At 44.7% G+C, this 12,174-nt stretch overlaps 2 protein-coding genes across 3 annotated transcripts in view; one reads left to right on the top strand and one right to left on the bottom strand.

The window, feature by feature from the left end:
- ALDH6A1 (aldehyde dehydrogenase 6 family member A1) lies at nucleotides 410-11,958 on the bottom strand. 2 transcript variants are annotated; one of them, XM_021401290.1, is made up of 12 exons: nucleotides 11,841-11,958; nucleotides 11,520-11,576; nucleotides 8,911-8,985; nucleotides 7,832-7,993; nucleotides 7,163-7,241; nucleotides 6,305-6,607; nucleotides 5,253-5,374; nucleotides 4,835-5,024; nucleotides 3,993-4,174; nucleotides 2,363-2,542; nucleotides 2,059-2,157; nucleotides 410-1,740 (listed from the first exon to the last, which is right to left on the bottom strand). In XM_021401290.1, exons 2-12 carry the CDS (start codon nucleotides 11,574-11,576, stop codon nucleotides 1,636-1,638), a joined length of 1,554 nt encoding a protein of 517 aa, XP_021256965.1. In that variant the 5' UTR covers nucleotides 11,841-11,958; the 3' UTR covers nucleotides 410-1,635. The 2 variants fall into 2 exon arrangements, with proteins under 2 accessions (XP_021256965.1, XP_021256964.1); XM_021401289.1 differs by lacking the exon at nucleotides 11,841-11,958 and adding an exon at nucleotides 11,708-11,829.
- The window catches only part of LIN52 (lin-52 DREAM MuvB core complex component), a 43,585-nt gene continuing 43,392 nt past the window's right edge, over nucleotides 11,982-12,174 (top strand). The window contains exon 1 of the mRNA XM_021401298.1: nucleotides 11,982-12,094. Coding sequence (XP_021256973.1) covers nucleotides 12,076-12,094 — 19 coding nt within the window. The 5' untranslated portion in view covers nucleotides 11,982-12,075. The remainder of the gene's footprint in view (nucleotides 12,095-12,174) is intronic.

Here is a 12,174-nt window from a genome sequence, read left to right on the forward strand (position 1 = left end):
TGTATGTTTGAAATTCATCTGAAATACAACTATTTTCCTCCTCCTTATAATGAAGATTGTATTCTTTCCAAAACCAGGAGCTAGGATGACCCTGTATGCAGCTCTAGGATGGTTACACCTGTACAGATGTAATTTGATTAAGATGCATTTTCAGTTTACAATAAAGTCAAGTGTATGGAGCTTAAGAGCTTTTGCAATCAAGTGATAGGTATGTGGAAATAGAACCAAGGCATTCCTTGGAATGCTGTATGAGGAAATTACTTCAGAATTCCTTGAAATGCTATTAAAAAAGGATGTGTACACAGGTTACAGAAGTAATAGATAGACCAGTCCCTGCAAAGAGGGGAATGAAGTCAACATAACATTTATAGAGCATCTTATCAAGGAACGATCATTTTCTGCAGAAACGTATTAGCAAGTTTTTAATTCATAATCAAACTGCAAGGTGAGAATTTTCCCTCTAGAGTATAGCAGAAGAAAAAAAAAAACAAGATACAAACATTAGTGGATCAACAGCGGTTACTCTAATACATAACTGTGAGTTACAATGCATCTTTATCAGAAGGCAGGATATAAAGTCTTCACATTCAGATTGTTTAATTACAACAAGTAAGGATTACAATCATTAGAGCAGTATTATTTTCCATGGGTACTTGAATGAAGTCCCTGCAGATCCCCTCCTCATGGCTGCATCATCTTCCAGGAAGCAAGAATAAAAACACAGGCTCTCCCACTCCAAATGCACATATAGAACAGGGCACACCAAGACTTACCCTTCTCTAATAATGGGACCTGCTGTCCTTAGAGAACATGACTGTGCTTGAGCAAATGTGACAAAGAGTCAATCAAGGACCTGTAGGCACATTTTTGTTATTACAGTAAAAAGGCACCAACCAACTTCTAGGTATAATGGAACTGACAGCAAATTGGAGAATACAAGCCACATGCACAACAGGAACAGCTTTCCAGCTGTAAGAGGCACAGTGAAGGTCACTATACCATACAGGTATTTATTTCATCCTCAGACAAGCAATCAAATATGCTTCCCTGAAAAATCGATAGAAAGACATTTCCCAGGTGTTTTGGAAATTCCTCAAATGATGAAAGACTGACATTTTCAACTCCAAAATTTGCTGTCTTCATTGTATGTAAAAGTTACTTCAGTGAGACATCCAAAGTGTCCCAGTTACATCACTCAAAGTGAATATTCATCTGAGTACAGTGAGTGCAAAATCTCAACATGTAAGAAAGTGGTAAAGAAAACTGCTACAAGGTGCAGCCAGCAGTGAGTCACTAAGGCTAGAGGTACTGAAGTAGAAAGCAGAATAATGTTCAAGTTCCAAAGATCTAGAAAGAAACATAAAGTGAAGCCCATCTGTTTTCCCTTTCAGTTAGATAGGATAGTTTCTTCTTGATAGTTATACAAAAACAAACAAACACAAAAAAACCAAATGACAGCAACAAAAAACCCAGACTGCACATTACATAAACTTGCCTGATCTACATAGAAAAAGAGGCCCTTAGAAAATGGAGTTTTCTATTCATTCCCAAGGAAACCATGATAGTCAGGACAAAGCTGGAAAGTGCAACATGGAAAGAGAAGGGCACCAGAGACAGTATCTTTAAAGGCTGATTTTAGTTCCCCATAGTTGGCATAACCACAGCAGGCTTGGTAACAGTGGCATCTTCCTCTTTCCATTGAGAAATGATAGTTTTCAGCTGTGTGTAGAACTGCACTCCCTGGGGGAAAGAGACACGAGGATCAGATGTTTGGCCTTAGGAATTCTTCATATCTGTGCCATGGGTGTGTCAAGCAGTTTTTCCCATATCTACAGAGCATTGAGTTTTCCTATGTGGGAACAATTCCTGTCAACTTATTCCTTTCAACAGTTCCCCAAAGATTCTGGTCCTATGGGAAAGCTTGCTATTTCAGTTCTTGCTCCCTTCTCAAATATCCTCCCAGTAAGATAAGATCTGATGACCACCTTCCCATTGCCACTGCTAACGTGATTTATCTCAGATCAACCTAAGAAAGTAATCTGAAATTTGACAAGTTACCTGTTTGCCATAGAAATTTGCATCTCCTCTGAAAGAAGCACGAGAACCGGTGAACGAGAACATGGGCAGAGGCACTGGAATTGGAACATTGACACCCACCTAAACCAAAGGAAAGCTACCATATTAATCACAAGATAAAGAAACAGCAGATTGCAGAGCACTCTCCAAGAGTGACAATATTTTGTTTCCTTTAATCTGAAGCTGGGTGCTGCTGGCTGATTAGTCAGTGATTAGTCACTATAGCTGGATGGCTATTTACCATGAATGGTGAGTATTAATAGCAATAGTTCTGGCTTGAACATACCTGCCCCACATCTACTAAGTGAGAATATTTCCGAGCTGTGGCTCCATTGGTGGTGAAGATTGCGGTTCCATTTCCATAGGGGTTATTGTTCACCACCTCAATTGCATCATCCAAAGTGTCTGCTTCCAAAACCACTAAGACAGGCCCAAAGATTTCCTCCTTGTAACAAGTCATGTTTGGCTGCCAAAACAAACAGCAGAAAAAGCAGAGTGGATATTGAATATAATAAATAGTTTATAATATATAAAATATCCTAGGAAATAGGATATAAACACATATGCTGCTCATGCTCAGGATATTCCTAGAATCACCCATTATACTCCATTGCCTTCAGTCCTGGTTGCCATTCCACCATTTCCCATCCCCTGCCACCTATCTATTAAAGAGGGTACAATTTCTAATTGCTAAAGCACTTCCTGCTTTAACTGCCTGCCTAACATGAGTTACAGGTCTACTCTTTGCTCAAGGCTGATTAAAGCCAGGATTAATTCAGGACAGTTTACTTCAGATCCTGCTGATAACCTGCAGTTCTCTGAAACTCAGTGCCCAGGACTTATGCCTGATAAATAGCAGTACCTGACAAACACAGAAGAACCAGTTAGGGAGTACTTTAATCACTAATAACTAACACAACTACAAAATATGCATCTGATAGGTAAGCATTATGTGGTTATTATTGAACATTACCATATAAAGAACTAAGAATAAAAAACAGTGAAACGTTTACTTCTGAATACTATTTAAGATGCATTAAAGGAAAGTGAAACATTTTAAGATCTTTAATGAAAACAAGGCAAGAAAATTATGAGACAGACTAAAAGCTGGAAATATATGAACAGTATTTAATCCATAAAATCCTAAGAATACAAAGAACAATAGCAGAACTATCAAGACTGGTATGCAATGTTGGAATCACTCACCAGAGGGCCCAAAATGAATCGAATACTTAAATAGTAATTAACTAATACCAGCTAATGGCATTAACATTAAAATAATAATTTAGCTATGAAAACCCACTTTAGATGTGTGCCTGGTAAAAAATATTCTCCCACAGTAGTGTCTGTCTGTTGCACACTACACCTTATATTGAGAGGATGACTCATTGAAGCTGTGAATATATTCAACTATTCAGAAAGCTTTTGTGCCTTACCCTTTGTCATTCTTGTGAAGACTTCATTTTAACTTTTGTTTCTATAAATACTTAATTTACAAATTGCAGGAATGTATAATGGAGACAGGAAAATTTTATGTTTGGCTGTTAGTCATACTCTTCTTTAGGCATCTGCTGCTGGCCATTACTACAGAAAGTACACAATGCTCAATGGACATTTAATATGACACAGTACAAACTGTCCATATGTTCTTCCAGTTGGCTACATTCCAAAAAAGTTAAGATTATTAACTTCATTCACATTAATAAACTTTATTTATATTGTTCTGTTCCTGTGAATTCTTTCATCACCTCCACAACGACATAACAATCAGCGCTTCATTGGAATTGTGCAAGGGATAACTGAGTTATTTATGAGAATTCTACGTGGTGATTCTTGATTACTGATCATTTTGGCCGACCCATTTTTCAAATGATCCTGCAACATACAACATCAAGCACTAGTTTTAGCTAAGTTACCTTGACATTGGCAAGGATCGTTGGTCCAACAAAATTGCCGTTTTCATAGCCCTTCACTTTGATATTACGTCCATCCAGAAGAAGACTGGCACCTTCTTCTACTCCTTTCTGAATCAGGTGGCAAACCCTTTCCTTAGCCTGGGGACTGATTAGAGGCCCTAGATCTGCACCAGGCTGGTCTCCTGCAAAGAGGCAGAGATGCAAAGCTTTTAACCATTCCTCTTCTTAGGCATAATGAAGGTTTTTCCTACATCAGCAGGAAAAAAAATGAAAATTCTGATGTTTCTGAGACATGGAGCAAAGATTTGTGCCATTAAGGAACATAATCAACAAACAAGAGAAGTGATAAGCAAAGTTTAGATCACTGGGAAGATCACAGATCTGTCTTGGAAGGAAAACTTTTCCTCTATCCAAGATTTTATTCAAAAGAAATGAAAGGCAGGATAATTCTACAATCAATCTCTACTTTTTCTAAAGTACTTGTTTCCATTTTTCCCACTTATTGCATTCTTACTACAAATCGGAAGGACCGTTAAGTCAGAATGCTATATAAAATGGTAGGTTTGTGTTCTATATAGGACATAATCTCAAAGTTCCAGTTAAAACCAAACCTGTAAACTTTGCAGCACAATCATACTGCCAATCCTTCATACATATTCCTAAATCCAAGTCTAGGGCTCTGTGTCCCAATCCAGACAACCTGTTAGCTCCCATCCCTGCAGATCAAACCTACAGAGCCAGCAGCTCCAAGAGACACATTGCAATATGGCAGATACACCAACCTAAAAAGCCACAGTTGTACAGAAGCAAAGGGCCTAGTAAGAAGTTATCAGAATCTGTACCTGCATTTACGCGTAGATTTTTGGCTCTCTCCACCAGCTCTGGCAACCATTTCTGTGCTTCTCCCACTAGAATTGCTGTAGACAGAGCCATGCAGCGTTGGCCAGCTGCTCCAAAGGCAGCTCCAACCAGCTGGTTCAAAGTGTTCTCTTTATTGGCATCTGGCATCACCACACCATGGTTCTTTGCTCCCTGAAATACAGAACACATACAGACTCCATGCCCATTTCTCTAGCTCTCTGGTAATAACATGATATAGTAGTTATTATTTAGCTGCCAACAGGCTGGCAAGAAGGTCAGCCCCATCAAGTAACTATCAGTAACAAAGTCAGCATCTGCTGCAGAACAGTGTGGTCTGTATAAGCACACACAGATAGAGGCAGTCTGTGTGGAGCCACATGCTGCACTGAGTGGCATTACCATGTTAGCCTGGACTCTCTTGCCATTCCGGGATCCTCTTTCATAGATGTACTCGCCAGCCTGATTAGATCCCACAAAGCTGATTGCTCTGATATCCGGATGATCACAAATGAAGTTCACAGCTTCAAATAGGAAATAATATATTATATACTGTGGTGTAAAATGCTTCCCCCTGTCCTCATCCTCATACTGCTAATCTACACATCTTTCTTCTCATTAGAATTCTTGCATCTGTTTCCTACATTTGAGTTCTCTTGCTGCCTGTCCATGCACCTCTCCACTCTAACATCTCAGCATATGAGCTCCGCCCCAGGGCTTATACAACAGGATTTCTGCTGGCTTTTCATGCTCTGGGCCCCAAGAACCCAAAACACAGGCCCTTGCCCACCTCCCCCCTGCCCCCACCAGTCAAATCTCAGGAGCTCTGCACATATCTGACAGGGACTAAATAATCAGGACTTTCCCCTTGAATCCTATACAGTCTCTCACTCTTCAGTCCTGCCTACAGGCATCCAGAAATCTTAGGATTTCAATCCTTTCCTCTGTCTACCTCAGCATCTGAAGCATTCTGACGAAGTTAGCAGCTAGTGTTTCTGAAGTCCTGTTCTGGCACCCAAGTGATGCTGAAACAAAGTTATGTTGGCTATTTGTATCCTTGTGTTTTCAATTTACTTGAGCACTTTGGAAAATAATCAGTTTATGAACTAGAATACTGACATCCACCATATATTCAGTGAGGTATTTAATTCTTGTTTGGACTCTCTTGTTAAACCATGATGATGTATCTTTGTATTTCAGTTGAAGCTTAGTAGCAAAACAGAATATGAGCACTTACATACCCCAGAATTCTGGCTGCTGTATCTCCTAAAATATTTGATGCAACGCACTAGAGAATTTCCCAGTCATCTCCCTCCCACTCCATCAAGAGGTTTGAAGTGTCTTTCCAAACCTCTCTAACAGCAGTAAGATCAGATGCTCTAACAGCTCTAGTCCCTCCACTGAACACACACCGCAACACATACATACTCCAGTCCAAGAAGGGCTGTTATTACCTTCATGCTGTCCGTGGATGATATTCAGCGTCCCATCTGGGGCACCAGCATCCTGAAACAGCTTGGCAAGGAACATGAGTGCTCCTGGCACACGCTCAGAAGGTTTCATCAAGAATGTGTTTCCACAAACCATAGCCATGGGAAACATCCAAAGAGGAATCATCGCTGGGAAATTGAACGGTGCAATGCCAGCACACACACCCAGAGGCAGACGGTAGGTGCAAGTGTCCATGTCTTTAGTGATGGAGGGCATGGTCTCTCCCAGAATGAGAGATGTCACACTGCAAGCATGTTCAACCACCTCTGCAGCAGAAAGGGCAATATGCCACTGGGTGATCTGTTAACGGTCACACCCCAAACTCCCTTCTTGCCACTGCCTTGACCCAAGTCTTTCTTCCAGCCACAACTTAAAACTCATTGTGCTCCACAAAATCCCTTTGCTCTCTCAAGCACAGTGAGCTCACTGTGAATGGATTCTCTCCTGAGTACATTATATACCACTGTGACAGAAGCACACATTCAACAGCCCCAGTAAAAGCAGTACAGGTGTAGTTTTAGTGTACCACCTGTGATTCAACCTCAGTCATTTCAGCACAAGCGAGAAGTTCCTATCTCTTTACAGCATTCAGTAGTCACTCCTAGGAAAATAAAGGATCTAACAACTTGGAAGTGACTTATAGGAACTCCACCTAAGGGAACTTTTCAGGCTGGAATTACAACTGCCCTTTTTCTTTCAGAAGGAAGCTACAAGGGGAGCAACATGTACAAACTCCTGGAGCAAACAGTTGCTCAGGAGACTTCCTCCTTTCCTATGGGTTCTGAAAGCCCCTTTTGTAACAGACGGAGCCAGCAGCTTACGGAGGCCTCGGAACACATCTCCCTCAGCGTCAGCCAGGGTCTTCCCTTGCTCAAAGGTGATGAGCTTTGAAATTTCTTTCTGAAAATGGAAAACACAGAGTTTATGGATGTTAGGGAAGTGCCTGCCCATGAAGAAGGATGCAGGGATAAGTTTAACATCTACTGAACATCACAGTCTGAGTAGATCCTGGGAAAGCCAACATGGGCTGATTTGCTCTTGTGGATAAGAAGTCAATAAGCTGCACATGTGATATTGAAAAAAAAAACCACCAAAACCAACAAACAACTGTGGGCTAGCTTACATTCTATTGCTTTCACGTGTCACAACACAGACACAAAGGAAAACTTGGGGGAATCCAAAAACACTATAGTAACATACTTCTCTCACTTGTCGTTCTCAACTGTCACATTCTCCACCAAGCTCCTCCTGGGGTATTTTGGTAAAAGGAACAAATGCAGAATAATATTTCCTAAGAAGCACTGCCTCTGTCTGCTTTTGCCTGGAGAGTGCTTTGCTACACCTCTCAGTGACAGTGACTCTGTCAGCTCCTCACCTATGGCAACAACACTTTATCAACAACTAAGTTAAAGACTGAGTGTCTCAATTTAGTTCAGAGTCAGCTACAATGCATGCAGCAACAGCCATCACACGCAGCTGCAGTATCTTACCAGATTGTCTTTGATGAGCTGTTGGTAACGCAGGAAGATCTGCTGGCGACTCAAAACAGATGTTTCTGACCAGTTCCAAAAAGCCTTTTTGCAAGAAGCTACAGCTGCCTCCATTTCACTAGCTGTAGCTTTCGGTACACGAGCAACCACTTCATTTGTGGCCTGATGGAGAGAAACAAATTGTACCAAAACTCAGTTTTTTTCCAGCTGTCCTTGCCAACCATTCAACAGTCTTTGCTCATCACACACCTAGCACCTTTATTCTAAAAGGAGCTGTACTTCTCAGGGGGAAGCAGAAAAGAGACTCCTCTCCTAGAGCACATTGAGAGGCCTGGGCCACAGCTGGAATTCTGTGTACTTCATAGTTCTGAAAATCTGCAGTCTACACATCTCAGATCAGGCACACAGAAAACTGTAAATGCAGTACTGGTTTCCAAGTGGGAATTTCAGCAACTTGTCTGATATATTTTGCAACTTTGATTGGGACATCACATTCAGCTGGCATCAAATCATATCAGGCTGCATACATGCAGGATGACAGGAAGCCTTCTGAAATTTTGACATCATACTCATAGTGCCTTTCTATGTGAAAAATAGTGTAAACGGGATTTCAGCTTTCTCTCCAGAGATCAGGGGTTTACTACATAGGGAGATTAAAGAGGTCAACACTTTCCTAAGACTGACACTGAACATGAAGAGGAAACTGTGAAGCAATTACACAGTGCTAAATCCATCTTAAGCTCCAACTCTAAGCTTTCTCAAGAAGCACACGTAGAATCACAGAATCATAGAATCAGCAAGTTTGGAAAAGAGCTACAAGATCATCCAGTCCAACCATCTACCCACCACCAATATAACCCCACTAAACCATGTCTCTCAACACAACATCTAAATGTTTCTTGAACACCTCCAGGGACAGTGACTCCATCACCTCCCTGGGCAGCCCATTCCAGCACCTGACCACTCTTTCAGAAAAGTAAGACCACACATACTTCCCCTTTCACCAAGTGATTCAAGGAAAGCACAGCACTCTGCTGCACAGCAAGTGCTGCTATATGAGCAGAAGCCATTTCACTTACTGGGTTGTGGATATCAATCCATTCTGTGGTTTTGGACTCAATAAACTTCCCATCGATGAACAGTTTGGTTGTTGGCTGTGGAGGACAGCACAGTGAGTAATTTTTGTCTGAAGGTGCCCACATAACAATGTGCCCTGTTATGTGCAGGCTTTTGTCATTTACCGCTGTGCCCCATTTTTCCCTCACTTTAGACTAAAATTGTTAAAATCCTGTCTAAAAACTATTACAGAAGATATACATTGATAGAATTATATTCAGAACTATTTTAATCTACTCAGTCACTGCAATTACTAAGTTATAAAAAACTCTGCAATTCATAAACATATTAAGAAAACCAGTTAATAATTCACTTTGTAAGAATTCCACCCACTTGATGCAAACTGTGCAACATTTCCTTCCCATCGAGCCACTAAGCTGATTCATCTTCCAGCTCATAGCTGCAGGCATAGTGCTATCCTGTCCCTGCTTCCCAAGTGCTTCTGCAGCCAAGAGCAGGGAACTTGCTGCTGCTGAGCTCACAGCCATGGCCCTGGAAGGCAGCACAGAGGGCACAGCTTTCCAGTTCATGTGCAGAGGAGAGGAAAAGGAAAGTTTTGGCTAAGGTGTTCAGGTAAGTATGGAGTAGAAAAAGCAGGGCTAGAAGATGTGGTTAGTGCTGTCGCATGCAGGAAAAAAACTGGGGCTGCATAAGTGGAGAGACTGGAAACCAGGAACTGATACTGAGAGGTAATGAGGAAACCAGGAGAAAGTGACAAACACTTCATGCTGCCACAGAACAGTGACCTGGGGAGAATGGATAGGAGGAATGGGAAACAGTTGCAGAGTGAAGAGCAGGGATGATACACAGGTCACAGAAATGAGGATGAAACCAAATATACCAGGAAGCTGTGTGAAGAGAATTGGGATGTGGAGTTATGAGACAGCGACCACAGAATCATTAAGGTTGGAAAAGATCTCTAAGATCATCTAGCCCAACCATTAACCAACCCATCACCACCATGCTCACTAAACCATCTCTCTCAGTGCCACATCCATACATTTCTTGAACACCTCCAGGGATGGTGACTCCACCACCTCCCTGGGCAGCCTGTTCCAGTGCCTCACCACTCTTTCTGAGAATATATGTTTCCTAATACCCAACCTGAGCCTCCCCTGGCACAGCTTGAGGCCATTCCCTCTCATCCTATCAATCACTGTTCCTCAGGAGGACAACCCCCACCTCGCCACAACCTCCTGTCAGAGAGCTGTAGAGAGCAATAACATCTCCCCTGAGCCTCCTGTTCTCCAGACTAAACGATCCCACTTCCCTCAGTCACTTCTCATAGGACTTGTGCTCTAGACCCTTCACCAGCTTCACTGCCCTTCTCTGGACACGCTCCAGGGCCTCAAAGTCTTTCTTGTACTGAGAGGCTCAAAATTGAACACAGTACTTGAGGTAGCAAGTACAGGAGGATGATCACTTCCTTCCCTGCTGACTGCACTATTTCTGATATAAGCCAGGATGCCATTGGCCTTCTTGGCTACCTGAGCACACTGCTGGCTCATGTTCAGCTGGCTGTCAGTAACTAACTGCCCCAGATCCTTTTCCTCTGCAAAGTCTTCCAGCTACTCGATCTCAAGCCTGTAAAGCTGCATGGGGTTGTTGTAATCAAAGTGCAGGACCTGACATTTGGTTTTGTTAAAGCTCAAACAAATGGCCTCAGCCCATCGATCCAACCTGTCCAGATCCCTCTGTAGTGCCTTCCTACCCTCAGGCAGATCAACACTTCCTGCCAGCTTGGTGTCATCTGCAAACTTACTGAGGGTGCACTCAATCCCTTCGTCCAGACCATCAGTAAAGATATTAATCAGGGCCGGCCCCAATACTGACCCCTGGGGAACACTACTCATGATCAGTCGCCAGCTGGATTTAACTCCATTCACCACCACTCTCTGGGCCCGGCCCTCCAGCCAGCTCCTTACCCAGCACAGAGCGTACCTGTCCAAGCCACGGGCTGCCAGATTCTCCAGGGGAATACTGTGGGAGACAGTGTCAAAGGCTTTGCTGAAGTCTAGGTAGACCACATCAACAGCCTTTCCCTCATCCACCAGACGGGTCTCCTGGTCAGGGCAACAAGGATGGGGATGCTATCTCCAATGTGATGTTGGGAGAGGGATCAGAGGACAAATCAGGAAAATAAATGGGGCTGACTTGGACACGTCATGACAGTGGAAAGTGGAGGAGTGAAAAAGAAAGAGAACAGCAAGGGCTGGGGCACTGTCAGCAAGCAGGACTGAAGTGAGATGTCTAACCTAATGCTGGAAATGGACAAGTGAGGCCTCGGCTTGCGAAGGAATGCTGGGGTAGGTTAAAGTAAGAATAAAACATTACACGTGCTGATGGGGCTGACATTACAGCGGGAGAAGCGGTGCCGCAGGCAGCACTTGGGAGAAGACTATCCCCTCCAGAACTGAAGGAAGTGCAGGAAATCCGAGCTCCTCCCTGCCCAGAGCCTCAGTGAACGACCAAACCACAGCCCCGCCGCGGGCCTCTCTCCCCCCCGCCGCAGCGCTTCGCCCAGCAGCACTCCTGCCCCGGAGAACCGCCCGGCGCCCCCGGCCCCACTCACCACAGAGGAGGAGGCGGAGGCCGAAGCGATCCAAGGAACACCGGCTCTCCGCGGCATCTGGATGGGAGACAGAAAGCAGCCCGGTTACGCGGGGCTCCCCGCCGCCTCCAGACCCCCTACTCCCCACCCCCGGGGCGCCATCCGCGGCACCGCTCGCAGTGCTCTGTGACCGTGGGCCGCCGCCTCACCCTGAGCGCCACGCGCCGCCGCCCGCCCCAAGCTCCGCGCGCTGCCGCCGCCGCCGCCGCCATCCCGGCCGAGGGTCGCTGCGCCGCGGACACCGAAAGGCGCCCCTCGCCTCGCCCGGGGGCCCGCCCTCACCCGTTCATTGGCCAGACGGGAGCCCTCCTCGCCCGCTGCGCGCCCCCTCCGGAGGGGCCTTGCCGGCCGCCAGCCAGTCGCCGCCAGCGAGAGCTTCGCCCCGCCCCCTTTCCGCCACCGCCCCCCGCTCCGGGGCAGCGATTGGCCGCGAGGACTAAGGCGCTCTTGCTCGGCACTGTGGTCACATGGGTGGATTCCCGCGGGCAGTAGGTTTAGGTCACGTGACGCGCGCAAGATGGCGGCTCCTGGGGACGGTAAGGCGCGCAGATAGGGTTGCTGTCATCCTGTGGTTAGGTCTGGCCAGGCGCCGCCTCACTCTCACTCCCTGTATTGT

Source organism: Numida meleagris, chromosome 6 (genome assembly GCF_002078875.1).
Source record: "Numida meleagris isolate 19003 breed g44 Domestic line chromosome 6, NumMel1.0, whole genome shotgun sequence".
Classification (NCBI taxonomy): Eukaryota; Metazoa; Chordata; class Aves; order Galliformes; family Numididae; genus Numida; species Numida meleagris.